At 41.7% G+C, this 27,918-nt stretch overlaps 3 protein-coding genes across 6 annotated transcripts in view; 1 reads left to right on the plus strand and 2 right to left on the minus strand.

Annotated features, from left to right (window-relative positions):
- The window catches only part of LOC135710131 (uncharacterized), a 32,408-nt gene extending 22,198 nt beyond the window's left edge, over nt 1–10,210 (plus strand). For all 3 annotated transcript variants that reach the window (XM_065232625.1, XM_065232624.1, XM_065232626.1), the window contains exons 2-5: nt 3,847–4,076; nt 4,150–4,303; nt 8,214–9,300; nt 9,644–10,210. In XM_065232625.1, the coding sequence (XP_065088697.1) occupies nt 3,955–4,076; nt 4,150–4,303; nt 8,214–9,300; nt 9,644–10,203 (1,923 nt within the window). In that variant the 5' untranslated portion in view covers nt 3,847–3,954 and the 3' untranslated portion in view covers nt 10,204–10,210. The remainder of the gene's footprint in view (nt 1–3,846; nt 4,077–4,149; nt 4,304–8,213; nt 9,301–9,643) is intronic.
- Nucleotides 1–27,918, minus strand: part of ATPsynO (ATP synthase subunit O, mitochondrial) — a 172,016-nt gene that overhangs the window by 135,158 nt on the left and 8,940 nt on the right. The gene's annotated exons all lie outside the window — the stretch shown is intronic.
- LOC135710129 (eukaryotic translation initiation factor 2 subunit 3-like) lies at nt 13,748–26,290 on the minus strand. 2 transcript variants are annotated; one of them, XM_065232622.1, is made up of 4 exons: nt 26,061–26,271; nt 17,989–18,163; nt 14,096–15,206; nt 13,748–14,029 (listed from the first exon to the last, which is right to left on the minus strand). In XM_065232622.1, the coding sequence occupies exons 1-4, from the start codon at nt 26,133–26,135 to the stop codon at nt 13,972–13,974; spliced, it is 1,419 nt and encodes a 472-aa protein (XP_065088694.1). In that variant the 5' UTR covers nt 26,136–26,271; the 3' UTR covers nt 13,748–13,971. The 2 variants fall into 2 exon arrangements, with proteins under 2 accessions (XP_065088694.1, XP_065088693.1); XM_065232621.1 differs by lacking the exons at nt 13,748–14,029; nt 14,096–15,206 and adding an exon at nt 15,373–17,407 and having other exon boundaries at nt 26,061–26,290.

Raw genomic sequence — 27,918 nt, forward strand, 5'->3', positions numbered from 1 at the left:
CGTTTGTCCCCAGCAGGGCAAGTAGAGATCGCATGTGAAAGCCTTGGATTCACATCGACAATTGATTGATTCTTTATTGTTAAAATTTCCTTAAATAGCCTGTTAGATGTCACACGACACTTGTGTGACATCCGAAATGTTGTATAGAGTACCCTTAATCAATATGCTAGAGTGAGATGCCTGGAACGGCGGCGTGACAATGTTCTACGTAAGTAATTTTGGAAGTGGATGGTTTCCATATGTTTTGCTTGGGTTAATTTATGCCGAGGATGCAATTTGAAACTGTGCATTTGGACTGTGCTATTGCATAAAGAGGAATGTGTGAAAACTGACGGTCGGGGTACCGCCGGCAAGGCCATCTTTGCATGGATTGCACTTTGCTGGTGGTCGACCTTACTTATATGAATGTTTGTTAAATACAGTATGTCACATTATTGTTAGATCGGTTACGTGGAGTCAAAATATATGACACCGAAGAAGAATACCAAATGAACTCTAATAGCAATTCAAAAAGAATCTGAAGCTGAGGATGGTTGCAAAGGACTTCTAAAGGGTGATACGGTCAAAATTTGGTCAAGGGAAAACGCGTGTAAATCGGTGAAATCGTTTATTTAAAAAATCAAATTAAATTTCTTTTTCAAGTTCAATTAGTATAAAATTCAGGAAAAATATTCAGTTAGGCTTCCGCTTTTCCAAATCCGAATTGCCGGGCCTTACGCTTGACCCCTGCCATCAGATTTTGTACAGCCACCTTGTCCACCTTCTTCGTCGCAGAAAGCCAGTTTGCCTTGAACTGCTGCTCGCCCTTAGCAGTTTTTTTGGTCTTCTTTAGGTTCCGCTTGACAATAGCCCAGTATTTCTCAATTGGGCGGAGCTCTGGCGTGTTGGGAGGGTTCTTGTCCTTGGGAACCACCTGCACGTTGTTGGCGGCGTACCACTCCATGGCCTTTTTACCGTAATGGCAAGATGCCAAATCCGGCCAAAACAGTACGGAACAACCGTGTTTCTTCAGGAAAGGCAGCAGACGTTTATTCAAACACTCTTTCACGTAAATTTCTTGGTTGACAGTCCCGGAAGCTATGAAAATGCTGCTTTTCAAGCCACAGGTACAGATGGCTTGCCAAACCAGATATTTCTTTGCGAACTTTGACAGTTTCATGTGCTTGAAAACATCTGCTACCTTTCCCCTTCCTTTTGCCGTATAAAACTCCTGTCCCGGAAGCTGCTTGTAGTCGGCTTTGACGTAGGTTTCGTCGTCCATTACCACGCAGTCAAACTTCGTCAGCATCGTCGTGTACAGCCTCCGGGATCGCGCTTTGGCCGTCGTATTTTGTTTATCATCGCGATTTGGAGTCACTACCTTCTTGTAAGTAAGTCGATAGTCCGGCTCGTTTTTTGGCTCGATGCACGGTTGTAGACGATACACCCAGCTTATTTGCGGCATCTCGGAGAGAGAGGTTAGGGTTTCGCTTGAAACTACCGGCAACTCTCTTTGTCGTCTCAGCGGCTTCCGCTTTTCGATTTCCCCCCGATCAAGACTTCCTGGCTGTCGACAAACGTTCCCCAAACACTTTAATTACATTTGTAACGGTTGATTTGGCAACTTTTAGCGATTTTGCCAACTTTGCGTGCGAGTAGCTCAGATTTTCGCGATGCGCGAGCAAAATTTTGATACGCTGCTCTTCTTGCTTGGACGGCATTTTGACAACTGAATTTCAAAATCAAAATAGGAGCAACATTCTACATACACACACCTTCAAAATGAGGGGTGTTCAGGTTTTTTAAATGCAAAATTGAAAGAAATACGTCAAGTTGATATTGACCAAATTTTGACCGTATCACCCTTTATCCAAGTAGTTCAGGACGTAGATGCTTGTTCAATTTAACGGCTCCATGTAATTATTTTGCTCAAGCCATTTAATTTCGTTACAAATTTAGTAAATAGAAAAATCTACCCACGTTTGTCACTGACCGTATTGTCATAGACAATTTACAGGGTTTGCTTTGACGATGACTGTCAGCTCAAATGAGTGACCAAATGAGAATTTCGAATCACCGTGTATTGTCGAGATTTTGCAGCACTGATCCAGACATAGAAAAAAAAAACTTATTTTTTTCAACCTTCTGGGACTCAGATTTGTTGGATCTAAAACTTAGGAACATCCTTAAGATCTTGGGAAATTTACGCTCCCACTCTTAGGTTTTTCAGAGATCAATCAATGTTAAGTATGTCACGTTTTGTCTATAATCAAAATAGATTGCCTCAATTAAGGATGATTGTTCAATGAGGGTAAAGAAAGTTCTAATAGAGCATAATTTTTCGATTTTCTATGAACCTTCCATCCAAACACACTACACAGATAACAGTTTAGCTACGCATGCGATGAAATAGCAGATCAGTTGAAAGAAGCAAATAAACGCAAAAACATATGCCGGTGTTTTAAAGTTTTCTCCTCTCATTTCCATAAGTGGTGTGCGGGGATCTCGCGTATATACATTCTCGTTCGCGCTTTCATTCGCTCACGTGGGAGATCTATAGCTACCACGATGCAAAACAAGCAAGGCTTATAAACGATACTAGGAGCATTCGGGGTCAAATGAACATGCTATTGCAAAATTACACTTCCGTATCTCAATATATTTGTAAAATTAAACTATGTATATTTCACTGGAGTTTAGGGATCGTTCATCTAAAACCCCTTCGAAAAGCCCCTTATCGATGGGGATTTTTTTACTATCGGTCAAAATAGGCCGAAGGGAAATTTTGACCATAGGTAGAATTTATGGTTTAATGAACAAAAGAAAATTCAAACAAATTAGGCTGGTTAATTTTCCCGGAAAATTTGAGTTAAAGTTTTCGGATTTTCCCGGACATCACGTAGGCTTTGAAAATTCACAACTCATGAACCAATCTTTGAACGAAAAAACCCTATCTCAGCAATCCATCAAACATATAATCTGAAAAATGTTTTGCACGAAAATTTTCACGGTGAAGGGCAAGGCAAATTAGAAAAAAAAAACATTTTCAGGGTAATGGTAATTTTTGTTATAATATTGTTTAAGACTTTGGATTTCAGATATTACCGAAGACATGAGAAGTGCATTAATTGACCTATACCCATGTAGTGATAGAGAATGCTAAAGGTGTGACCACGAACTCCCCTACATCATGCATCTATTAGCGTATGCATTGTTTATTATCGGGGTTGGAACCAGTTCCAACGCAGTGCGAAACCGAACTTTTTGTCAGTGCGAACCTCAACCTGAGGTAGGTTTTAAAAACAAACGATCAAACTGACGTTTGTCAGAAAACAAGCAGACCCAATCTTGATACCCGATCCAGGTTAGAACTGAATAATAAACGAATTCGCTATATATCTATGGAAAGTAGTAGATGGAAATACCAAGATCGCGTGGTAGCTCGTCAAAATAAATAACACCAAAACCTTATAAAATGGTAATTGGCAGAAAATAAACCGGTAAATTTAGCATATCCTATGTATATCTAAGCGTAAACATAACAGCAAGCCGAGCAGCAAGCAAAACTGTTGTATTAATAAGCGGAAATTAGTTCGCATGATCTTCCAGGCGCATATGGGATATCTCCCCTAGTGGCCGTATCGATTCATGTGCATACACCCAAAAAATTTCACACATTTTGATTGAAGAATTTCCATATGAATGGCTTTTATGTGTACACATATGAATTATGTGTCCTAGGATAACATTTTTTGATCATATTGCAAAAAAAAAAAAACATGTGGGACACAATCTTTGAATTTTCCTTAGTGTATGCTTTTTCGTGAATATGTTGTTTATTTGACTGTGGTGTTTTCTCATTTCCAGTTTAACTATGACGCAGTGACCACCTCTGAGAATCGATAGTCCTCTAATTCCCGTCAACGCAACCGAACTAGTCCACTTCACACACCCTACCAATGTAACGCAATTACAATGCATCAATTTAGAAAATGTTCCCGAAGAAATGTTATAGTGCTGCTGTCGTTAGTCATCGGTTACCTGTTGGTGGACTACGCACTGAACGGCCGAGACTACATAGACAATCGTGAGAAGATGTTAGTACTATTCTTCATACTTTTTTTTTGTACTTTACGCATTCAATTACCCACCTGATGTGTTGTATTGTAGAAGCCTAATTGAAGAATCAATACGATCGCTGGCCAATCAGGGAGCATGCAAGCTGCCAAACCTTCCTGTCGATTCACCGGAGATGATCAGTTTTCTCAAGGATGAGCTTCCGGTCGACTGTGGCGATGGAAATGACGATTGGGTTTCGTGTCACGTAAGTTGAATCTTCATGGTTTTATATATGATACAGGCTGTCCTTATCCAATCCAACTTAATCACTCAATTTCGCTGAATACAATCCCGGTCCTAAGTTTGGGGTCACCCTTTAAAAAACATGTAAATGTGTTTTGCTCTTATCTTTGCCAGTTTAGGACCGATTTTCGATCTTTATTAATAATAGGTATAATTAATTAATCATGTTGTCATGCTTCTTCGTTATTTTTTTTTTTCAGATGTCACTGCTGTTCTTAATGGTGACATCTATCAGAAATTACGCATACACTTAGTTCCATCAATTGTTAACAGAGGGCAGGTGGTCAAAACATGTATGGTACCTCTATAGATGCAGTTAGTTTTTTTTATAATGCGTTTATTTTTCAAGGCTCATTTGCTGTAGCTTTGCGGAGCCGATATTCATTGTTTAGATCACAACATTACTTAAAGCTAACGCGGCTATCTCGAGTTCCTCTATAAATTTTGATCTTACCATGATGCAAGAAATCCATGGAATACCAGATCACCATCGATCGATGGTTGTTCCCTCAATTTCGCAATCAAGTACATACCACCATGTAAGTAACGATAAAAGTTTTTTTCACAGATGGCTCAACCATAAATGCTTCCACTGGATTTGGTGCAGTAAATCAATTCCATAGCGCTTCCTATAAACTGCAAAAACCATGCTCCGTATACGTTTCGGAACTCGCAGCCATATTTTACGCAGTAGAGCTAATTGCCTCACTACCTTCTGACCATTGTTTCATTTTTACGGATAGTCTTAGCTCATTGGAGGTTATTCGTTCAATGAGGCCGATGAAGCACTCCACGTATTTCCTGCCTGAAATACGATCTAAACTGAGTGCTTTATCCAACTGCTCATACTATCACCTTAGCTTGGGTCCCATCTCATTGCTCAATTCCGGGTAATGAGAAAGCGGACTCTTGGGCTAAGGTGGGCGCTATGGAAGACGATATTTTTGAGCGACAAATTGCCTTCAACGAATTTTTCTCCATTGCTCGTCAGCAAGTCCTCATCAGTTGGCACCAAAAATGGAATGATGGTGATTTGGGAATATGGTTACATTCTATTCTCCCACAGGTGTCGAACAAACCGTGGTTCAAAGGGTTGGACATGAGCCGTGACCCATGTGAAGGCTTATGTCCAATCACTGTTCGTTAGACTCGTACTTCTATCTAATTGGGCTCTCAGGCAGCAATTTATGTGCGTGTGGCAGTGCTTATCACGATATCGAGCATGTTGTTTGGTCATGTACCTTACACCGTGTTGCCAGATCTGAGTTATCCACATCCCTCAGGGCTCGAGGAAAACAACCCGCGATACCCGTTAGAGATGTCTTGGCGAGCCGAGAACGGATAGATCTGAGGATTTAGTAGTTAGTGTCATCTTATGTTCTCCCAAGTTGTTTGCTGCCCATCGGTCTACCTCCATGTTTGTCTTTTTCATCAGTATGTCGCTTAGTTCGAGATCAAGAGCACATTGCACTCCAAACCTTGCGTTCTCAATCCCTACCCTGACATCCATTTGTTACAATTTGTTACCAATAACCTCGATATAGCCGCGAGTAATCGGCCCTTCGCTTTACTAAACTTAGTTTTAAATAATTTTGTGATCTAAACAATGAATATCGGCTCCGCAAAGCCACAGCAAATGAGCCTGGAAAAATAAACGCATTATAAAAAAGGTACCAGACATCTTTTGCACTGCACTGTCCTCTGTGAACAATTAGCGGAAAACAGATTATGCCTAGTTTCCCATAGATGTCACCGCAAACAACAGCAGTGACATCTGATGGAAAATTAATGCAGAAGTTTTACAAAATGGATAATTGAGCAATTGGTAGATGCGTTGATTTTTAATGTCACTGGAAGATGATCCGAAGATAGTTCGTGGTGGGTTGTCAAAATTGTGGTGGTCACCATGTTTTTAGAAAGTACAAGGTCCAATGTGGAAGCCCTTTCTCTTCCTGCTGGATAGAACGTTGGTGTTTCTGGAAAGTGAACATGGAAGCCAGAATTCTCGATTACTTTTTCGAAGGGACGTATCTGCTTTTGTAAACAATGCATTTGATCGTCGATTTGGAAAACTGGGAACAATGTGACCTAGTAGGTGTATAAAAAGGGTAATAAACGGAACGTGGATAATTATCGTGGAATTACATCGTTGTGCGCAATTTCGAAGTTATTCGAGTTAATCATCATAGAGCCTCTGCTCTCCCATTGCAAGCAGTATCTAAGTGAAGATCAACATGGCTTCACCTCTGGTCGATCTACTACCACGAATCTACTATGTCTGACATCGTACATCACGCAAAGTATGGTTGAAAGGTCACAAACAGGGCTCTCAACTTACATATAAGCAACACATCTCGTACGTCGTCGACAAGTCGTCAAGGACATTGGGCTTTATCTTCAGAACAGCTAAGAATTTCTCCGGCATCCATTGCCTCAAGTCACTGTATTGTTCCCTGGTACGTTCCATTCTAGAATATTGTTCTGTGGTTTGGAGTCCGAACTACAACAATGGTACTGAGAGAGTCGAGTCCGTTCAACGCCGCTTTCTGCGATACGCGTTGAGAATGTTACCTTGAAGAGACCCGTTTCATTTGCCCAGCTATTAAAGTCGCTGCCAGCTGATCGACTTGGAGCCTCTTCGCACCAGAAACGATACTTCAAAAGCTCTGCTTGTCGCGGACACGTTACATGGCAGAATTGATTGCATAGCAATCTTGGAGCAAGTAAACATTAACGTCCAACCCCTAATGCTTCGTAACAATGTTATGCTGAGAATGCCACTACGTAGGACAAACTATGCAATCAACGGTGCAATAGGCGGACTGCAGCGAGTATTTAACCGAGTTTCATCAGTATTCGATTTTCACCTGCCATGACTAACACTTCGGAGACGTTTCTCTTCATTCTTCTCCAGTAGTTCAGTTTTGTAGTTTTAACGTATGACTTTAATTTTAATTTTAAGTTAAACCATCATTGGGACCATATCGAGTCTGTTGATGCTGACAAATAAATAAGAGGGGATAGTGAGCATCCCGTGCACCAGCTTGGACTTCCGGCCATTCGGAACTAATTTATTGGTGGTAGGATCAATATCATAATGATATTGAACCTACAGGCTTGCTAAAACTCCTCAAACTCATTGGAGGTTTTAAAATTCTCTTGTCCTGCGAGTTTAGCCAGCCCTCACCTTGAGTGAGTGGCGCTAGGAAGAAGAAGTAAACAAAAACTCCTGGAAAGAGAGGGAGAGTGAACTTCAGCGTTGAGTTGATTTGTTTCATGCAGCTAGAGATCCAGGGCTAAACTGCGGGATGCTCACTATGCCTCACCTGTTCACTCTATCCCTCCTCTCCAACGTCACTTTCCGGCAGGTGCTTCCGAAATTTGATATTTTGTAATCGTTAAATTGAACATATTTGAAGTTCTGTGGCAAACGTTTAGGTTCAATTGATCTTAAAAGAACATATTTACAACATCTCTAAGTTGTCAATTGTGTATGAAAATCGACATGCGCTGCTATTATATCGAACAACGCTCTAAATAATTACATGGCAATCTATCATGATAGCTAAAATATACATTTAAAATATTCAGGTCATCGATTGGTATGCTATTGAAAATAAAAAAATCACAGTCGTTCGTAGTATTTTATTTTTCAAGCCTTTTTCGGGTACCAAATCCGTGAATGCCAGTTTATTATGTTGTCCAAAATTCGCAAGTGTCTACGGTCCATACAAATTTCCAAAATTTCGCATGGACGTGCCCCCCTTCTAGAACCTCTCAAAATCGGTCTACTTAGTTTATGAACAGCCTCTAACGAACTTGTTGAAATTGATCAAATATAACCAGTTTCTTTTATTACCGGGTATTTACAGAAATCTCTCTGCACCATCAAGCCGGATGTGGTGAAAGTACGCGGGAAAATCACATGCGACATAGCAGACATCATCCGTACGGACGACTACAAGATTCAATACGACACACCGGTACGAACTACCCACAGGTACACGCTGAAGAAAAGTGATTTTGCCCGAGCAAAATGTTGGACCGAATCGCGCTACCGGTGGACCGGGATCATCGTAGGCATTCGGGAAGATCCGGAACTGTCGGGACGTCGCAGCTGGAACAAGGAAAATTCTCTGAATGTGCTGATTATGGGCTTCGACTCGCTCAGCCGGAATGCCTTCATACGAAAGTTGCCCAAAGCATACAAGTACCTCACGAAATATTTGAAAGCGGACGTCCTGCAAGGGTACAACATTGTAGGTGACGGAACTCCACAAGCGTTGATACCATTATTGACGGGATTCACTGAACTGGAGCTACCTGAAACACGCAAGCGCATGAAGAACTCCGAATACGTCAACGTATACCCGATGGTCTGGAGCGAATACGAAAAGTACGGCTACATTACGGCATTCAACGAGGACGTGCCGCACATTGGAACGTTTTCGTATCGCCTGAATGGGTTCGATGTTCAACCGACTGATCATTACATGCGCACCTACTACCTAGCCATTGAGAGCCAGATGAGCTACTACAAAAGACTGTGCGCCGGAGCGCAGCCACGTCACAAAGTGATGCTGGACTACACCAAAGAATTTATGCTAAGTTACCCTTCGAACCCTCGATTTGTGTTCAGCTTTCACGGTGAACTCTCGCACGATTCGATCAATCTGATCGGAGTAGCCGATACGGATCTCACCAACTGGTTGGTCGAGCTCAAACAGCTCGGAGTGCTAAACAATACGATACTGGTCATGATGTCCGATCATGGGAACCGTTTCTCCGAGGTGCGCGATACTCTCCAGGGTAAGCAGGAAGAGCGGTTGCCGTTCTTCAGTTTCACCTTTCCGGAATGGTTCAAGCGGCACTACAGCGAACTGTATCAAAACTTCAGGAGCAATCTGTACAAACTCACGACACCGTTCGACGTGCACGAAACGCTTCAGGATATTCTGAGTGAGTATTTCCTAGTGTTAGAGAACAACTACTGTCTATTTTTATTCGTCTCAGTTGCTTATTTTTATCTCCCAGCTTCAAGATTCACCTAATTTGAAGGTTATCTTGACTACATTGGGTATTGAGTACAATTATGCTTGTAACACAATTATATAAACTCATGCAATACTAGATTTAGCATGACTCTCAATTACTTAGTGTGGAAGAATAGAACACTTAATTGTGAACAGGCATAGATAATAGATATTATTATATTTATTCAGAATAGAAATCTCGTCTAGATCTAGAACACTTTCCCTGTAAACACATCTAATCAACATGTGTACATTCTCTCCATTTAAAGATCTCCAAACGCTGAAATCCAAACAGCGCCCCTCGCACACCCGGGCCCTGTCGCTGTTCGATGACATTCCCCACAATCGATCCTGTGCCGATGCGTACATTGAACCGCACTGGTGTGCCTGTCTGAACTGGCAAACCATCGAGGACACCTCATCGGAAGAGGTATTTCGTGCCGCCATGGCCACCGTAGATTTCATCAACAAGTATACGGAACGACACCGCGGCCTCTGCGCAACCCTCAGCTTGGACGAGATCAAGTGGGCGGCAAAACTGTCACCCCACGAGGATCTGGTCAAGTTCAAGAAGAACAAAGATACCGACGGTTTCCTGGGGGATTTCAGTTCAAGTGGGACGAAGATCGTGCACGATATGTACCAGGTTAAACTGGTAACGAATCCGGGGAAGGCGATCTACGAATCCAGTGTGCTGCATGACATGACCAGCAATCAGTATCGAGTCAAGCTGAGTGACATATCGCGAATCAACAAATATGGCTCTCAAGCTAACTGTATATACGACAAGGATCCCGAAGTGAGAAAATACTGCTACTGTAAGAATTAGGTCACTAGGTGTGTGTAGGTACGTGTGCAGTCAGCAAATAACGATTTGTCTGACTGTTTTTCGATGTTAGTTTTAGGGGAAAAGTGTTAATTTCGGTTGGAAATTTTTGAATCTCAGAGAGACTTATGCAGGCACAAATGCGATATTATTATTTTTTTAGTTGGCACAAAGTGACTACAAACCGTACTGAAGGATGTTAGTTAGTTTGTTGGTAATTTTGAGGTTTTAACTAAAAAAAAAATCTAGGTTACTAGTTCTACCAAATGCATCGAAAAGATCTGTACAGAAAACAATTCTCTCAAATCACAACAACAACAAAACGGTAACGGTGCTAACACCGTTTCGGAACAATAAAGTTAACCGAAACATTCTAGACAACTAAGTCTGTCAATTCTAGTTTCCACATGGATATTTTTTTCATAAGCAGTGTACAAGGTTTTCTATATCGTTTAGTCGACGGTTAGCGATAAGGTAAATGTAAGAGCAAAATCAAAGATTTTTCTGGTATTCTTTGAAGAAACAAGATCTGAAATCTGTGAAGCCCATAAATGTTGAGTAATAAAAAGTGTTTACAAAAAAAGTATTGGAGGAGAAAAAGCAAATGGAAGTGAAAGAAAATTTATGGTCTCACAGACGGGTTTGAAGTGCTTTCAAATTTGATCGTTTACATTTACAATTAACAATGAATCACGTAGTCAAGCTTTTGCACTTATTTTCCATCAGATGTCACTACGGTTTTTTGTGGGGATATATATTATTAATTGACCACTTTGTCAAGCAGTTTTGGCGTGACTTTCTACCAGCGATTTCACAAAACTGGACCAACTAATTTCTATTTTTTATGAAACGCACAAATGTTGGCTACTTTTCTCGAGGTTCTAGAAGAAAAAATCTCAAAGTAATGGTTTATTTCAAAGTTCTAGTGGTAGTAAACGTCATTTTAACTGCTCGAATGAAGTGATTAATTAACTGTTTACTGACCTTACTAATCAGGCTAAACCCTTGAGGTGCTCTGCTGTCCGAAGAAGTCGTCTCCGTTCTATTCCATGGCCACACGTCGCCAGCCTCGAAGCCTGCGAAGGATCCACAGGTCGCCTTCCACTTGGTCGATCCACCTCAATGAGCTGGATTACCGAGGTGAAGCAATCACTCACACAACCACTGTACGATACACGCAAGTACACGCAAGTAGTGACGTCACTACTTGCGTTTACGTTGATTTTTTGGTTTACTAATACAACCCTATTTCACGATCTGCGCCACCTCTCTCTGTACCTCATTGGATCCACCTTGCTCGCAACGCACCTCTTCTTCTTGTTCCTGTCCTTTCGAGAACCATTTTCACGGGGTCCTCGTCCAGCATGACTACGGTGTACCCAGCCCACTGTAGTCGCCCAATTATTGCAGTGTGGACGATGAATGGTTTTCCCAGCAGCTGGTGCAATTCGTGGATCATTCGCTTCCTCCACGTACCGTCATCTAGCTGCACTCCACCGTAGATGGTACGCAATACCTTCCGTTCGAAAACACCTTGACGAGCATAGCCAAGGTCTTCTGGCCATAGAGTACTACCGATCTAATCAGCGTCTTGTAGATAGGCAACTTCGTGCGGCGGCGAATTTTATCGATCGGAGTGTCCTCCGGAGTCCAAAGTAGACACGATTCCCTGCCATAATGCGTTTTTGAATTCCTCTGCTGGTATCATTTTCGGCGGCCACTCGTGTCTATTCTAGCTCTTTTTGTCACATCTTATAATGCGATGTTAAATGGCATACCCGAAAATCCATCACCTTGTCGTAACCCTCTTCGAAATTAAGTATATGATTTGAGTAGTAGCTATACTGAAGATCCGAGAGATGTCGCCCCTTCAGTGGTAGGAAAGTCATTTTTGCAGTATGGAGAATATCAGAAAATCCACGATTTGTGACTAAACATGCTTTCACAGAAGGAAACAAATAAACGAGTGTTTACCTTATCACCATAGTAATGTACTCGCGCAATTTTTGTGCATCTAAAACTGCCCATAAAGTGGATAATGAATAAAAACTGAAAATTTCCATGCATTTTCAAATTGTTTCCTACCATTCCCATACATTCGAAGTGACTGGCCCTCTGGATGTGGATGATGTCAAAAACAACAAAACATGATTAATTGAAAGGAACTTGAGAGTGTCCCCGTTACTCGAACAACGCACATCACTCGATCCATCGTCGCCTTGACCAATCGCGTCAGGTTATCCGAAAATCCGTACTCGTGCATAATCTGCCATAGCTGATCTCGATCGATTGTGTCGTATGTCGATGAACAAATGATGTGGGCACACCTGGCGAATCGCGAAAATCTGGTCCGTAGGCGCGGGCACTCATGAATCACGCCTGTTATTGCCCTACAAACTCTCTTGCAAATGGTGACAGGCGGCGGCATAGAATTTGGGAGCGTACCTTGTAGGCGGCACTCAGCAGTAGTTGCGCGGTAGTTGCAGTAATCCGACTTGTCGCCCGTTTTGTAAATTGGGCGGCATACGACACCTTCCATCAACTCCTCCGATAATATCTCCTCCTCCCAAACGTTGGCAATTACCCAGTGCTGCGCTCTAGCCAGTGCTTCACCACCGTATTTTAAAAGCTCGCTTCGAATTTGATCAACACCAGTTGCTTTGTTGTTTTCAGCCAACCGATCTCCTCCCCAACATCTTGGAGATCAGGGGCCTGTCGTCGTCTGCGCGTGCTCCCAGGTTTGTTACCGTGCCATCTTCGTTTTCTGCTGCATCACCGAGAGGTACTCGTCATAGTACTGCTTCCACCTCTCAATCGCCTCACACTCGTTCGAGAGAATGTTACCATCCAAGTCCTTACACAAATCGGCTTGCTACCTACCTATCGACCTAACAACTCATAGACCAGAGACCAACGGCTTTACCCCACCCCCCGTGATCAGAGATTTTATGCCTCAGAAAATCCCGGCAGCGCCGACTGGGATTGAACCCAGGCCTTTTTGGGTGAGGGGCAATCACGCCCACCACTACACCACCAGCGCCGCTGACATTAGAAGTTTTATAAAGGTGTTAAGGAATCTTCAAGACCAAAGTATGGCCTACAAGGCTATGATAAAACCAAAATTATTTCCCGGTTGGATGGACACCCTGAGAATTCATCCGGCCCCCTCCACCTTACATAGGAAGCATTTGGCCTTATTCCCAGCATACAATATATTCCCCTTTCGATCGAGGAAATTAAGCGAGGGAATCTCTTTTTCCACGTCAATGTCGGAACCATCTACCATGTACCATCTACCTCGTACATGTTCCCAACTTTTTTGAATGTATGGAATTTCTCTCGAATGACACGCTTCACTTTCCCATATATTATGCCTTGAAGTTGACTACCTATCCCTAGGCTTAAAACATAGGAAAAGGCCATACAATCTCTAATAAAGAATATGTACTTAGAGCTACGATAGCAATATACTTACCTATCGAACGCTGCTGGGGAATCAGGGAAGAATTGTTCTTTTCAGTTCCATCGAATGTACGAATACTATCACTTCTAAATTGGTTGTATATATCAATCAGTAGATTATACAGAACGCGCATACTTATTGGATTAACCCCTGCTCCTCGTAACGTTTTCAATTCTATAGGTTCTAGTTTCGGTTCAACACGCTCTTTCGTTTGATTAAATAACGGGCCTGGTTTGGATGTGTGTGTATTTTCTGCTCCCTTTTTCTTGTCCTTGTGTCACTTGCTTCTCAATTGTTTATATAATTGCTTACTTCTTCATAGGATCAATAGTAGTGCCACCACGAATCTGTCCCCATCCAATCAAACTGAAAAGGAATGAAATGAAAATTTAATATGGGGTTTGAAAGTGGCATTCAAACTTGGTCACTTACCGCCAATGTTTCTCGACACGCCTGCTCAGTGCAATTTTTTCATCCTTCTCCGTACACACGGGATTCGTCAGTGCAATTTTGGCCAAATCGGCCTTGGAAGCAACCACACGTCCACCCGTACTGAGCGAACCGATGTTGACCAGCAGCATCTCGTTCCTCGTCAGTTTCTGCACCTTGGCACCCTTTTTGTCGCCCTCGGTACGAACACCAAGTAATCGCTTCAGCAAGTAATACGAAACTTCTAGTTCGACAAATATCTTCGGCAGGGCACCGACAGCACCCAGAACTTGTCCGACCAGACGATCGGCACGACAGAGTGTCGGTTCAATCTTGGTACCGACACCGATCAGACCACCAGGAACAGCGAACTGAAGATCGTTCTGTTCGGCGTACAGCGAGACGATCTTGGAGAAGATAGGCTGGCAAGTCAGCTTGCCATCGCCGTCTTTGCTGACCAAGCCTGGTCTAACTTCGATTTCTTGACCAACGGTCAACACACCTCGCAGGATAGAACCACCCGCGACTCCACCCTTCAAGTCCTTCACTTCACAACCCGGTTTGTTCACGTCAAATGATCGAATAACGATCAATCTTGGTGCAGCGATGAAGTTTCTCGGTGGAATCGGGATCTTCTTGGAAATGTATTCGCACAACACCTCAATGTTATATTTCAGCTGTGCAGAAATGGGAATAATCGGAGCACCTTCCGCCACCGTACCCTGCACAAACTTGACAATCTGTTCGTGCTGTTCCTTAGCCTGGGTATCCTTGACCAGATCGATCTTGTTCTGCAAAATGATTATGTGCTTCAGCTTCATAATCTCGATGGCAGCCAAGTGCTCCGAGGTCTGTGGTTGCGGGCAAGATTCATTGCCGGCGATCAACAGCAAGGCCGCATCCATAACGGCTGCTCCGTTCAACATGGTAGCCATAAGAATGTCGTGACCGGGGCAATCGACGAAGCTAACGTGACGCTCCAGCTGGAACCGACCGGTACAGGAAGGTCTGTAGCACGGGAAGCTATCATCCTTGCTCGATCCACCCGACGTGTAGCAGGTCGGACGTAAGCACTTGGGATTGTCACATCTGTAGATCTTGGCGTTGGCGTAACCTATACGGATAAGGTGGGGTAGAGAGAAAAATGGGATACAAGGTTCAGTCAGGGGTATTTCTGAAGCAATTCTCAACAACTTTCACTCAACGTACGAAAGTTGAGACCGAATAACGAGACTTGTTAGATACCTCTGACATGGAAATTCACAACCGCAAACAAAATAAATCCCACACAGTTCTTACAGATGGTTTTATTTAGGCACAATTCTCTATCCATAAAATTGAATTGTAAAAATACAATATTTCATCTTACATGCTATAACCGGCATGAGATCCGGGGTTGCAAGGCAGCTTGTCCAGCACCAACTTAAAATACATACTTCTTACAATTGTCCGCTCCGCATCGGCATTCGGTTAAATTCTCCGGATCCGGTTTACCCCTTCCCGGGCCTCCATCGTCCACAACTTTTGCCTGGTTCTCCTCGTTTTCCTGACTCACGTCCAGCGCGCGACTTTCGTTCACTTGCGTTTGATAGTTGATGGTCAGTTCTTCGCCGGCTTCGATTTTCCGTTTGGCAAAGAACGCTAACCGCGGCAGGTTCGGATCCAGGCAATTCACCCAAACCGACCAGATACCACAGTTCGGATCACACGAATGGTTGATGAAGCGTGCAATGTTACCGTAGTGGGCAGCATCGATTGTGTACGGATTGTCGCTTCCGTTGAAATCCAGATCAAACAAGTAGGTTCGACCGACGGCATCATATTCGCGGCCACGTTTCTCCGCTTCCTCGTATGTGATGACCTCCCCGATATATTCCGTGATATACCAGCCCTCGTAGATGGTTTGATTGGTTTTTACACCCCAACCACGTCCGTTTGAGGTTTTGAAGAGAGTCACGTTGAACTTACGTCCGTTTTGCAAAACACGATTGCTACAATCCGAACTACATTTGCAACGTTTGTTGCACTCGTAGATGGGCGTTCCGGGTACAACGTTGAGGCGTTTCTTCACGCTGTAGGCTATTCTGGATCCGGCCATCTTGCCACAGCAATCGCTCCGGAAGTTGCAATGCTCGCACTCGCATCCGTACGGTGGATCATCTGGAATGCTTACGCCTTCGCCAGCGAGATTTTCCTTGATATATTTGAAGTTTTGCTGCTGAGGCACATCGAAATCCTGTAAATTTTCTAGCACTATCTTACTGCTCGGTTCGAACTCGTTGATCATATCTTCAAACTGCTTCATTTTGAGCAACTGATCGTGGCGCTTTCTGTAGGACATTTCCAAACCAATGTTCGCTAAAATTCGGTCGTAGATTCGTTTATTCTTACAATCATTCATGCGGATTTTGGCGAACAGAATCAGGTCGCTATCGAAACCTAGGGGGTCGAACTTTTCGTATTCGTTCAGCATTTCGTTGAAAGATTTCGCTTCATGTGCTTTCAGTTTTTCTTGATAGTCTTCTGTTTTGGCGACATCCTCGCGAATTTCGTTGATCACATCCTGATGTGCTCCCACCTCGTACTGTAGAAACTCCTGGAGAGAGTTGCAGGTTCTAATGTTGTTCAACGGTTCCCAGGTGTTGCTTTTTGAACTATAACCGCGCCACTTAATGTGGAAGTATGGCGCATTGGAGATCTCCTGGATGTCTAGGATTTCCTCCACTGAGTATTCACCAATCTTGTTCGCTTTTGGATTGGTGTGGGATTTGCGCTTCTTGTCACTAGCTGACTGCGGAGTGGATCCTCCCGTACTGGTTTGACCACGAGTTGAAGGCGATCCAGAGCTGCCTTCGCTCATAACCGAAGTGATCGATTTTCTTCTAGACGAGACCCGTGAGGAGGATGGAGTGATGCTTCTCAAGGACCTTCTCGACGTCGACTCGATGCTTATTACCGAATCAACATCGTCGTCATTATGGTCAGCATCTTTCGAAGGCTCGTGACTTCCGTTGCTAACCTCTTTACCAGCACCATTTCCAATTGCTCGGTTGAAATAGAATTCAATGTTACGTTGTTTCAGCTTGGGGTCGGCAGTCGTCGGGGTGCCATTACCATTGAAGTAGTTGCTGATTTTTGCCTGCTTTAATCGACTACCATCCCCCGATGGGCTCGATTCGGGCTCCCGACGACGCTTGCCGCCGGACGCAGCCGGAGGCGTCTCAATTTTGTACCGTTCGTGAGTCATTTTTATATACTGCGCCAACTCGGCGGGACTCGTCGTTAGCCGGTCGATAAGCTCGTCGGACAACGGCTCTGGAAGATTGAGAAAAGGCAAAGGGTGAGAAATTTGTGTCTGGATCAGTTTTGTTTTTTTCAGGTAAAATTTTCAGCTACACAGAAATGGAGTGAAGTTACTAACACTAAATAGTTTCTATCCAATTCAAATATCTACGTGTGTTAGTAGACAAACTGCAGACAAAGGCAGGTGCAGTCCCAAAGGATAGGTGTTTCATCATATAGGATAGGATAATATTTGATTTTCTGCTAGCCCTTCTATAGGAAAGCAACCAGTTTAGTGCTACTTGTTCAAAATCTGATGCCAGATACAAACTCCTCCGCGAGAACTTCATCAACAATCTTCCAGGCACGATTCACAACTACTCACGACAGCCAGCTTTCTGTTGGCACACAGTAGGTAGACATTTGACAAAAATAAAACAACAACAGCAAAAATTGCCATATACGCATAATTGTATAACAGAGGATGATAAATAGAGATCATTGGGACTCAACAGAAAAACAAACATTCTGAATAAAAGGTAACTTAATACTTTTGGTGCAAAACATTTCCTTGATGAACGTGCAAAATAAAACCGGCCAGTGGCCACACTTACCGAGCTTGATGGTAATGTTACGCTCCAGCTCGTTCTTGAAACGGACGGTCTGCACTCCGGAGATGGCCTTTACGACGGTGGACTTTCCGTGGGCTACATGACCAATCGTGCCAATGTTGATAGTGGCCTGGCGGGAAATCACCTCCGGCGATAGTGGCGTCAGCTTGGAAATGTCCTACGAAGGGAGAAGAGAAAAAAGACAATACGTTAATGAAAGGTTTCTTTTTTTTTAAGATGGAGAGAGTATTCTCCTGCACGTTACGTTTCTGTTTGGATGATAATTTAGCTTGACGTGCTACATTAACCTGAATGTTGCTTCACCGAACGCCATCCTAATGTTAAAATACGAGCAGCAATCAAAAGAAGGCTGAATCTCATTTGCATCAAGGAAGTTCTATTAACAACCAAGAATTAATCGTTTGAGGTATACTGAAGCATTAAGAAGGTGATATGTGTCACTATGGGAAATCATCATCGTTGCAAATATAAAGAAATTAAACATAACCCTTTGCTTCAGTACCGTCAACCTCCATGTCCATGGGGAGGGCAAAATCCACAAAATCGTTAAGTTAATTTCAAAATAATACCGTGAGATTTTGGTACGGTTCTATTTTGGATTCCATTTGGTTCGATTGGACAGACGCTTAACTTATCATTAACTCAGCAATTATCGCACGGATTACTCGTCCGGAAGTCCGATTCCAGCACCAGCGAAAGTTCCCTGGAGAATACATCAGTGAAGAATGAATGCTCCCCTATTGCATCTTTTCACCTACAAACCACGCCGCCAGCAGGAGCACTCGAAGAAACAAGGTACCATCGCCGCTATAAAAATCGCCAAACCAGCACCTGGAGAAGTTGGCCTTCCAGTCGACGCAATCGTTTGGCGAAAAGGATGTCATTTTCAAAGACCTCGTAAAGCACGGTGGGGGCCAGTGCCGACAACCGCGGATTGGAATTGTTTTTGCAAATTTGGCCGCTATACTGCAACCGAGGCCAGCTGCCGAGTAAGTAAGTTGGAGCTGAAGAATGTGCCATTTGAGTCATGATGGGTGGAGGAGGCTCGTTCTTGGCTAGAGATCCAGGAAAGGGAATGTACACTGCGCTCTACACGAACATGCTGAATTGCTACAACAGTGGATGTACAGTGCCACTACTTACTACGTTGCGCTAAAGCACAGCTGCAAAGTATGCTGTTGATGAACTTGGAAAAACGACTGGTAAAATTTGAAGACATCGAACGGTATGTTCTGGCCACTAGCGAACGAAGACGCTGTATTATACCGAGTAAGTATTATTGACAATAATCATAACTAGATAGGTAACTGGATCAACGATATTTAACGCTCAAAACACAGTCAATCAATTAGGATTCTTCTTGTTTTTGAAATATTCTTCAATCATCATCATTAGTATACACATACATTCACACACAAGCTATTCGAAAATTTAAAGCAAGTATTTCATGATTTTACATCGTATATTTTCTGAGTAAAACACTATCACTGCATTTACTTACTTGTGTTCTTCGTAGAATTCAACAATTTCACGTAACCGAATACACAAAATGAATAAAAACTGGAGGTCAAATCTCTTGGTGAACAAAATAAAACACCAAGAAAATCACTCCGACTCCACTTCTTTGCTAGGGAACGTAAAAGAATCATTGAACAAGCGTTGCCAGATGTATTACGTCTAGCAGTCAACATAAGTTTATTAAAACATGCAAATACTAAGTTTCAACCAATAACATAGATGAGTGGATGATTTTAATGGTGAATGAATATCAAACACTGAATAAATATAACTAAAGGGACCTTTTCTGGAACATAAACGTTCCAATTGCAAAGGTTAAAAAATATTGAATTAAACACAAAAAGGGAAGATGGCAGCATTGCATGTAGCCTTTTATTGGCTTTCCCGCTCAGGGGTGTAAACAAAATGCCGTACAGCGTTGTCTGGCAGTGTGAATGTTTTGTCTACGACATTCTTATACGCTTGCATGTGTGACGTCACATTTGCTGTTGCATTGAAAAGTAAAAGAATAAAAGAGATGGTAGATTTTGCTCACCATACCAGTTGATATTTATGATTCATTGACTGTTTTGGCACGGCGACGCACACTACCAACAAATTTTACCAATACTTTTAGCAAGTGATGATTTAGGAATACAAGAAGAAGAAGCAAAAGCAAATCGAGTGATGGTTAGTTGCCTCTTAAGGTAGAGAACTATTTCGGCCTAATCGCCCATTTTGGGCCTATCGAGCAGAAAACTTTAAATAAATCCATGATTTCTGAGTTAACAAGTCAATTCGGTACGCGTTCGGTACGATACTTTAGTTAATAAGCTACGGAACGAAGTCAATGAGAACGCGTGATATGAAGGTTTGTAACAATTATTCCCAAAAACAAAATACGCGCTCCGACCGAATCAATTTTTATCTTCATCCGATAGGCCGAAGTGACTTCATTGAAATGAACACCATAGTCAAATAAACAATTCTTTGTTTCACTGACAATCATTGTAAGGCATCTAGCATCAAAGTTGAGGAAGTGAATCTATTACATCTCAAAATCAAACGCATTATTTTATTCTGTCAGTCGACCATAGAATTCCATACTTCTTGGCAATTTTCTTGATGACTTTGTCAATGTGATAGTTGAACTTAAGTTTGTTATCATTAATCATGCCAAGATATTTTATCTCCCGAACGCCATCAATAGTCTCATCAACGTTCTCATTTACTCGATTCATCGAAATTACCATAAATTTAACCATCTACTTAGAGAACGCAAATCTTCATTCAAGTGTAAAACGGCATCATCTAAATCCGTAGCTGCAATTAAAAACACAGTATCATCTTCAAAAAGATTAATGTCGCAAAATCGTAAAACAGGTCGCCAGCCATTAATATACATAATAAATAACAGGGGCCCTAATACACTTCCCTGGGGCACTCCACGGTTATTCCCCACGGGACAGAAAACATAATCATTAAAAACCTGGGGGCAAGACAGCTATCGATCATGAGTTAAACCGAAGTTAATTTTGAGTAACTCTGAGTAACACACGCTGCTCAATGTCTTATAGCAACCTGATTGTTATATTAAAAATAAAGTTGAAACCGACGCTGTCAAGCAAAGTAAGTGGACTTGCTATCTTGTAATTTCGGTGTAGGGACTTTTGGGTCGGTCGATAGGTTCGGATTAGGCTAAAATAATTCAATAAATTCAATTCTTAGAGCAATATGTTTGTGGCACTGCTACCATCTCTCCTGTTAGCGTTGAATTCAATCTTCTGTAAATGTTGGACCGCTAAAATGCCTAAAATGGTATTTTTTTAAATTTATTCAGTTTCTGATATTTATTCATCAACCTTCACAATTGTTGTTTTAATAAACTTTAATTCATTGCTAGAGGCAATACATCTGGCAACGCTTTTTCAATTATACATTTACGATTGCTGGCAAAGCGCTAAAGTTGAAGTGGTTTTCTTCCGCTGGCGAAGCTGACCAGAGCTGACCTAATCTGGCCTAGAATCAGCAGCTACATAATTTACCACAATCAGCAGCCAATTATATTGACCACGAAGGAAGTTTAAAGCTCAGGTTGTACCTCAGGTAACCGAAAAGGAGCATTCCCCTTTTGGAACGGCTCTTTCCCGTCACTCCTGTATCGTCCTAGGCCGTGTCAATCGTCACAAACAAGGGAAAAGGCGCCTGAAAGGCATCCAAGCCCCGTAAAACCGTCGTGCAGTCAAACCACGACAGTAGCATTTGTCCACAATTCGATTTGTTAAACGATTGATTCGATCTGTTGCTTCAAACGAAATATGCTGTCAGGACGATATTTCTTTGATCAGAAAATCGAGACTACTTTGATCATTTTTGAGTAAATATGAGTAACTCAAATTTACTCGCTGCAAAATTTGTCTCAACGCGGTTTCACAAGAATGACCTTCCTGTTATCTGATTGTTCTGGTATCAACAAACTATTACTATTTAAATACGCCAACAGTTGGCCTTTAACAACAAGTTATAAAATTTTCTCTAATGTGTGCAACATGTTGATGGAAGGAAACTCTTTGGCTTTAATCGTTCCAGCAACTTTTTGAATAGGAACCACTAAGGATTCCTTCCAAATTTGTGGCACATGTCCAGTTTGCAATGATTCATTAATAAGGTCCAGCAAGATGTGGCCAATGACACGAAAGCAATCTTGAATAACTCTAGCATTAACATTGTCTACTTCAGCTGATTTTCGTTATGAAAAACAAATAACTCTAAGTTCATCATTTCGACATACTTATACAACCATTAAAAGTTGGGAAATGAGCTTCCGCACGAGGGGGGCGACACATCTAAATCTCAAGTTTAGATGCTCAACAAATCTCACACTAGCGAATCAATCTTCGAACAATCTTCTTTCATTTGTCGCATCTACTTGCATCGCTCATCAATTTTTTGCAGGAAATCTTCAGAATCGTCATCAATCTTCTTTCTATCTACTCAGCGTGCGCGCAGCTAGCCACAGCAAAACACAATCTTTTTTGCATCGTAGATAGAGTCGTCCCCCTCGCTTCCGCATCCCAATTCGTGCGTTCTATTTTGTGCACCGTGTCACGTACTGCCAGTAGGGTAAGAAAATAGTTCGAGGTTTAAGAAAGAATTTCCCTTATGGTAAAGAAGCCTTAATAAATACTCCTCCGTCAAGATCTGATTCATCTTCCTTCTTCTTCTTCTTCGCATTTCAAGCTTATTGCATATCGCATATTAGCTTATTGCGTGCTCTCAACTTAGTGTTCTAGATGCACTTCCACAGTTATTAATTGAGAGCTTTCGATGCCTGTACCATTTTTGCATTGGTATAATTGTGTGGCAAGTCCAATCATACTTCTATGCCCAGGGAAGTCGAGAAATTTTCCAACCCGAAAAATTCCTAGACCGGACCGGTAATTGAACCCAGCCACCTCCAGCATGGTCTTGCTTTGTAGCTGCGCCTTTACCGACTGAGCTAAGGGAGGTCCTTTGATTCATCTTCCACCAAGGTGATTATTCTTCTAACAGGTCTGCTAGAACTAGAAACCGTGGTGCTCATTCAACGAGCCGCGGGTAAAGGGTGTTAAACTTGACGCATGTCTTTTTAATAATCGAGCATTTAAAAAACCTGAACACCCCTCATTTTGTAGGTGTACATATTGATGCCTCAATATTTTGATTTTGACATAAACATTTCAAAAGGTCCTATCTGCATTGCTCGATTCTCTTTATCGACTTTTTCTTCCGTTAATAACTAAACTTCAACAGCATTCCCTGCTGTGTACGAAAATCCGAGCTTCTTGCACGCCGGCAGACTTCAAACAGCTTCCTGGGCAGAAGTTTTATACGGCAAGTGTAAGGGAAAAGGTGGCAGACATTTTCAACCATATGAAACTGTCGAAGATCGTTAAGTAATAGCTGGTTTGGCAAACTATCTGTACCTGTACCTTGAAAAACGACGTTGTCATTGAAACCGGGAGCGTCAACCAGGAAATTTACGTGAACGAGTGCCTGAAAAAAACGTCTGCTGCCTTTCTTAAAGCAACATGATTGTTCCGTGCTGTTTTGGCCGGATTTGGCTTCCGTCATTTAAAGAAATGAACTAGCCTACGACTAAAAATCTCTAAAATAAAGTTTAAAAAAAGCATTCTGTAATTACAGAAAAAAAAAGGCCTTGGAGTGGTATGCCGTCAACAACGTGCAGTATTTGGGTGAAAACCTTCAAATCTACAACTACTATTACCTGGCTATTTTATTTCGTCAGGTTCATCGACCAATTCAATCACGCAGAGAAATGGTTTTTAAGTTCAAATGGATATATTTTTGACTCAGGGCCTAATATATTTTTGATATTGTTTCAAATGTATTATTCGGTTAATTCAAAGAAAAATATTTTTGAATCAACAAACCGGTTGTAGAGTCAATAATCTGTTTGTTGATTCTAAAAACCATTTTGTTGATTCAAAAACATGTGTTGTTGAAATAGTGATACAATATGTTTGAATCAATAACAAAATACATTAGGCCCTGAAACAAAAATCCATTTTTCTGCGTGATGGATTGATTAATCAATGAAACACTGTCGACAAAATAATCATTAAACTTATATGCAATTACTTGTTCTGACTATTCTTATGTGCCATTAAAAGTTATGGACCGTGGTTTGCAATTACTAGGTTTTAATAAAGATTTCAAAAATTTTCATAACTCTTTGCTGTGGTTTTGATTTTGATGCTTATCAATCTTCCTTCCTTTGAACATATTCACAACGAGTTTTCTATATCGATTGTAATTATTACGCGCGATTGTGTACCTATTCCAATGATTGTCATTGTCACTTTTGTACCAGTTGTCCCTAGTTTCTGAAGAAATTTAGACCAACACTTGAAATAGGCGGAACAACCAAACGTAAAAAAAATATTTTAAACGCAAATTTCTCGAGACACCCGCGCAAAGTAACCATTCGATAAAGGAAACTTGCTCCATCAGATGCTGGTGTTAGATTGCTTAGATGTATTTTGATTCTCGAGAAATTTGCATTTATAGTCATTGTTTACGTTTACGGTTTGTTTCGCCTATTTCAATTGTTGGTCTAGAAATATTCCAGGAAATTTGAATAAGAGTTTCAAGTGAATTTCAAGAACATGTCAAGAGTTTTTTTTAAGGGAAATCTTATGGAAATTCTGAGGTGAAAAATTATATTGGTCTGGGTTGTGACCAATAAATTTCCAAGAAATATTCCGCGGCAAAGAAAATCATAGCATCTTGCGAGAATGATTAAGAATAATAAAATAGTAAAGTAAATCTCAAGAGTTTTCTGGAGAGAATTCCTGAAATCTTGTAAATAGTTCTGAAGAAATTTAGGAACCATCATAATGAAATCTTTGAAAAAGTTGAGATATGTTGCAAAGAAATGATGAATGTAGTTAAATCAGACATTGAACATTTTTTAAGATCAAGCACTGATGGAATCACTTAAGCAAATAATCACGGTCTGGACTTGACAAATTTACGAGACTCTGAGAAATTGCTATTTTTTTTAGATCTCAGACCTAACTTTTGATATACCGTACTAAAGCAAGCACCACACGAGCAAAAATATTCTTCATTCCTTTATTTAAGCTGGTTGTGATGACTCGGAATATTCCATGTTAATGTTAGTGAGGAGCGACCCTGTATTGATGACCCTCTTAGAAAATATTGACGAAACTTCTATCGTGTGGGGTGCACTTTAGGAAAAGTTAAGAACCCCGAATTAAAAAAAAAAAAAAACAGATTCTATGAATGAGAAATATTCGAGATATCGGGCATAAAATTTTATTATGAGAATTCGATAGAATAGACTTAAAAAATAAGGATCAAATCAAATTCCCGGTTAATGGCTGTGCCATCATGAGGAAGCAGTAGTCAAAGACGCAACAAACATTAAAATACTCACTGTTCTAGATTGTTTACGAGTATTTACTACATTATAAAAATTGAGACAAGCGACTGTGAGTATTTTTGTTTGTTTTTATTTATCACAACGTTAGCCTATGGTTTATGACTTTTTCACAGGTCAAGTAAGAAAGTGACCTGCTACTATGGTCGCAGGTTACCTGTATCTGGAGAACCATCAAATAATACTTTATTATTAATGGTTTGTCACCCATCACACAAACACCTATGTTACTTTGGTGAATATGGTCCTTATAAAGCTCGCAATGGTTTCTGGAAAAGCATAAAACGAACGAGAGGAGAGAATCCTAACCTAAAAAAAAAGAAGCAGCCTGCCATCGTTGCATCAGCTTGCGGGCTTCCAAAAATGTAATCAAATCCTACTTGAGCCCTTCCAAATCGATAGTTTTTAACAATTAGTGCGCAGAAAACGCCACGTTCGACCTTCCAATGGTGATCTTCAGAGGAAATATAGCCTCCGGAAACAGGAATTTCATGGCATGTTGGCAGTTTTCTTGCTAGGGTAGAAAAACTCGCACCCGAATGCTTTCACTCCGCCCCGATACCCGCAGCTAGTCGAGTCCACGGAAACTTACCAGCTGAGAAAGGTCCTGTTTCTGGAGATGCGGCTGGCCAGTGGTGGCCTGCGTTTGCTGTTCACCTGAAGACATTATCGCACTTTCGCTAGCGCTCGCTGGTGATTAGTTTCGACCGATAAATTAACTAGATTTCACCGAAAAAGCACGACAGCCACTCTGCGCGAAGTGTGTGTTGCCAATTTGACTCACTTTGAAAGGATCTTCTTACTCTTCTTCTCGGTCCTGCTCTGCGTTTGCCCAGCCGTCAGAGGCGGCTTCACCGCGCTCGGCTTATGCGTGACAGTTGTTTGCGGTTCATACCGGTTGGGAGCGTGTTCCGTTGTGAACGCACTCCTCAATGCACTCAAAGAGCGATTCACCAAAAAACGTTCCAATGGTAAGCTTCAACTGAAATTTACTTTTAAAATCGGCCCTGATTGAAGGATTTGCCCGGGGATCTACGTAACCCAACAAACATTAAATGTTGAATAAGAGCTTATTCCGGCAAAAATAAGCTTCTTGAGCGAAAAAATTGCCTTTTCAGCTGTTAATCAAAGCGGCTCCGGTGGTGTAGTGGTAAGCGTGATTATCTCTCACCCCAGCAGGCCTGGGTTCAATCCCAGTCAGCGCTGCCAGGATTTTCTGAGGGAAAGGATAGTATTGATTAACATTAACGTCAACAAGATAACAGCCCTAGAATTTTCCAACGGCCACAGATCGTAGATGTAAACCTGCAAACGTGTCGCATTGAATTTGTTAATTTACGTTAGTGATTTGTCGACATTTGATCTATTGTAGTATATCCCGTGTCCTTAGTTTAGTGCATGTCGTATTACCAACAATCAATACGAAACTAACGATTTTAAATTGGCTCACTACTTGACTAGCCTATTGGTCCCAAGCAAACGATTAACGTACCCCATTCTAGTCGAAATTCTAGTACTACGCAATGTTTGTTTTGATTCGCTATGAAAGTTTGACAGATAAAATGAGGGGTTATTGGTTTTTCCTATGTTTCGAGGGGTGAATCGATTAGCTTGGGACCGAAGAGAGTACCAGAGCTGAGCCAAAAAGTTGAGCATGTTATTTCGGGACCTTCTGGTCTTATACCCCGTTCACATTACAGCCTATATCACGTAATATAGGCTGTCTTGCAATGAGCACTCATACATAGGATTTCCAGTGAAAACTAGATGTATGAGTGCTCATTGCAAGATATCGTATATCACGTGATATACGCTGTAATGTGAACGGGGTATTAGAGTTACCTCTATGGTATTACTCCATCACTATTGAGAAATGATGAAGTATTCGGTTTTGATACAGTTGTCATTCTTGCCTTCATCGCAAGGAATCGATTCTAACTGAAAGGTTCCGCTATTTATACCCTTCGGAGTTGGAACACCCTCCAAAGGCGCGCCCCTTTGTCAGTCAAAATTGGATTCCTTAACAACAAAAACAAGCTATGACACCGATAACTAGCGAATATATTCAGTTGACGTTGAAGAAAGCGACAGTCAGCAATAGAGCAGATTCGTATACTATAGGAAGATTTTGAGGTCATCTGCATATGATAACCGAGGAGCTTCGATGACCAGATGCTCGTCGTTGAAGTACAGTATAAAAATTAACGGTCCCATGTGGCTTCCCTGAGTATACCTGATGTGGCGAAGAAGCTAGCTGATCTGCAATCTCCTATGGCAACCTTTAGTTGCCGACCGGTAAGATATGATCGAAACCAACTCAGAAGATTACCTCATACACCGAGCCTGCAGAGGTTCCCTAATAAAAAAATACCATACACGAATGATAACCCAAATAATAGAACTATTCCACAAATGGTTTGGATGATACCCCGAACACGTCGTTAAGCAAA

The sequence above is a fragment of the Ochlerotatus camptorhynchus genome, unplaced genomic scaffold (genome assembly GCF_037179485.1).
Source record: "Ochlerotatus camptorhynchus isolate MF236.1 unplaced genomic scaffold, CSIRO-AGI_Acam_v1.1 ptg000370l, whole genome shotgun sequence".
Taxonomy (NCBI): domain Eukaryota; kingdom Metazoa; phylum Arthropoda; class Insecta; order Diptera; family Culicidae; genus Ochlerotatus; species Ochlerotatus camptorhynchus.

Bases quoted from the DNA above. Each gene is read 5' to 3' on its own strand.
- LOC135710129 (XM_065232621.1), bottom strand. From the start codon at position 26,135: ATGTCTTCAGGTGAACAGCAAACGCAGGCCACCACTGGCCAGCCGCAT. The intron at 18,164-26,060 runs GTAAGTTTCCGT...CTCCCTTCGTAG, and splicing joins AACAGGACCTTTCTCAGCTG to GACATTTCCAAGCTGACGCC. The intron at 17,408-17,988 runs GTAAGTGTGGCC...TCAATCTTCCAG, and splicing joins TAACATTACCATCAAGCTCG to AGCCGTTGTCCGACGAGCTT.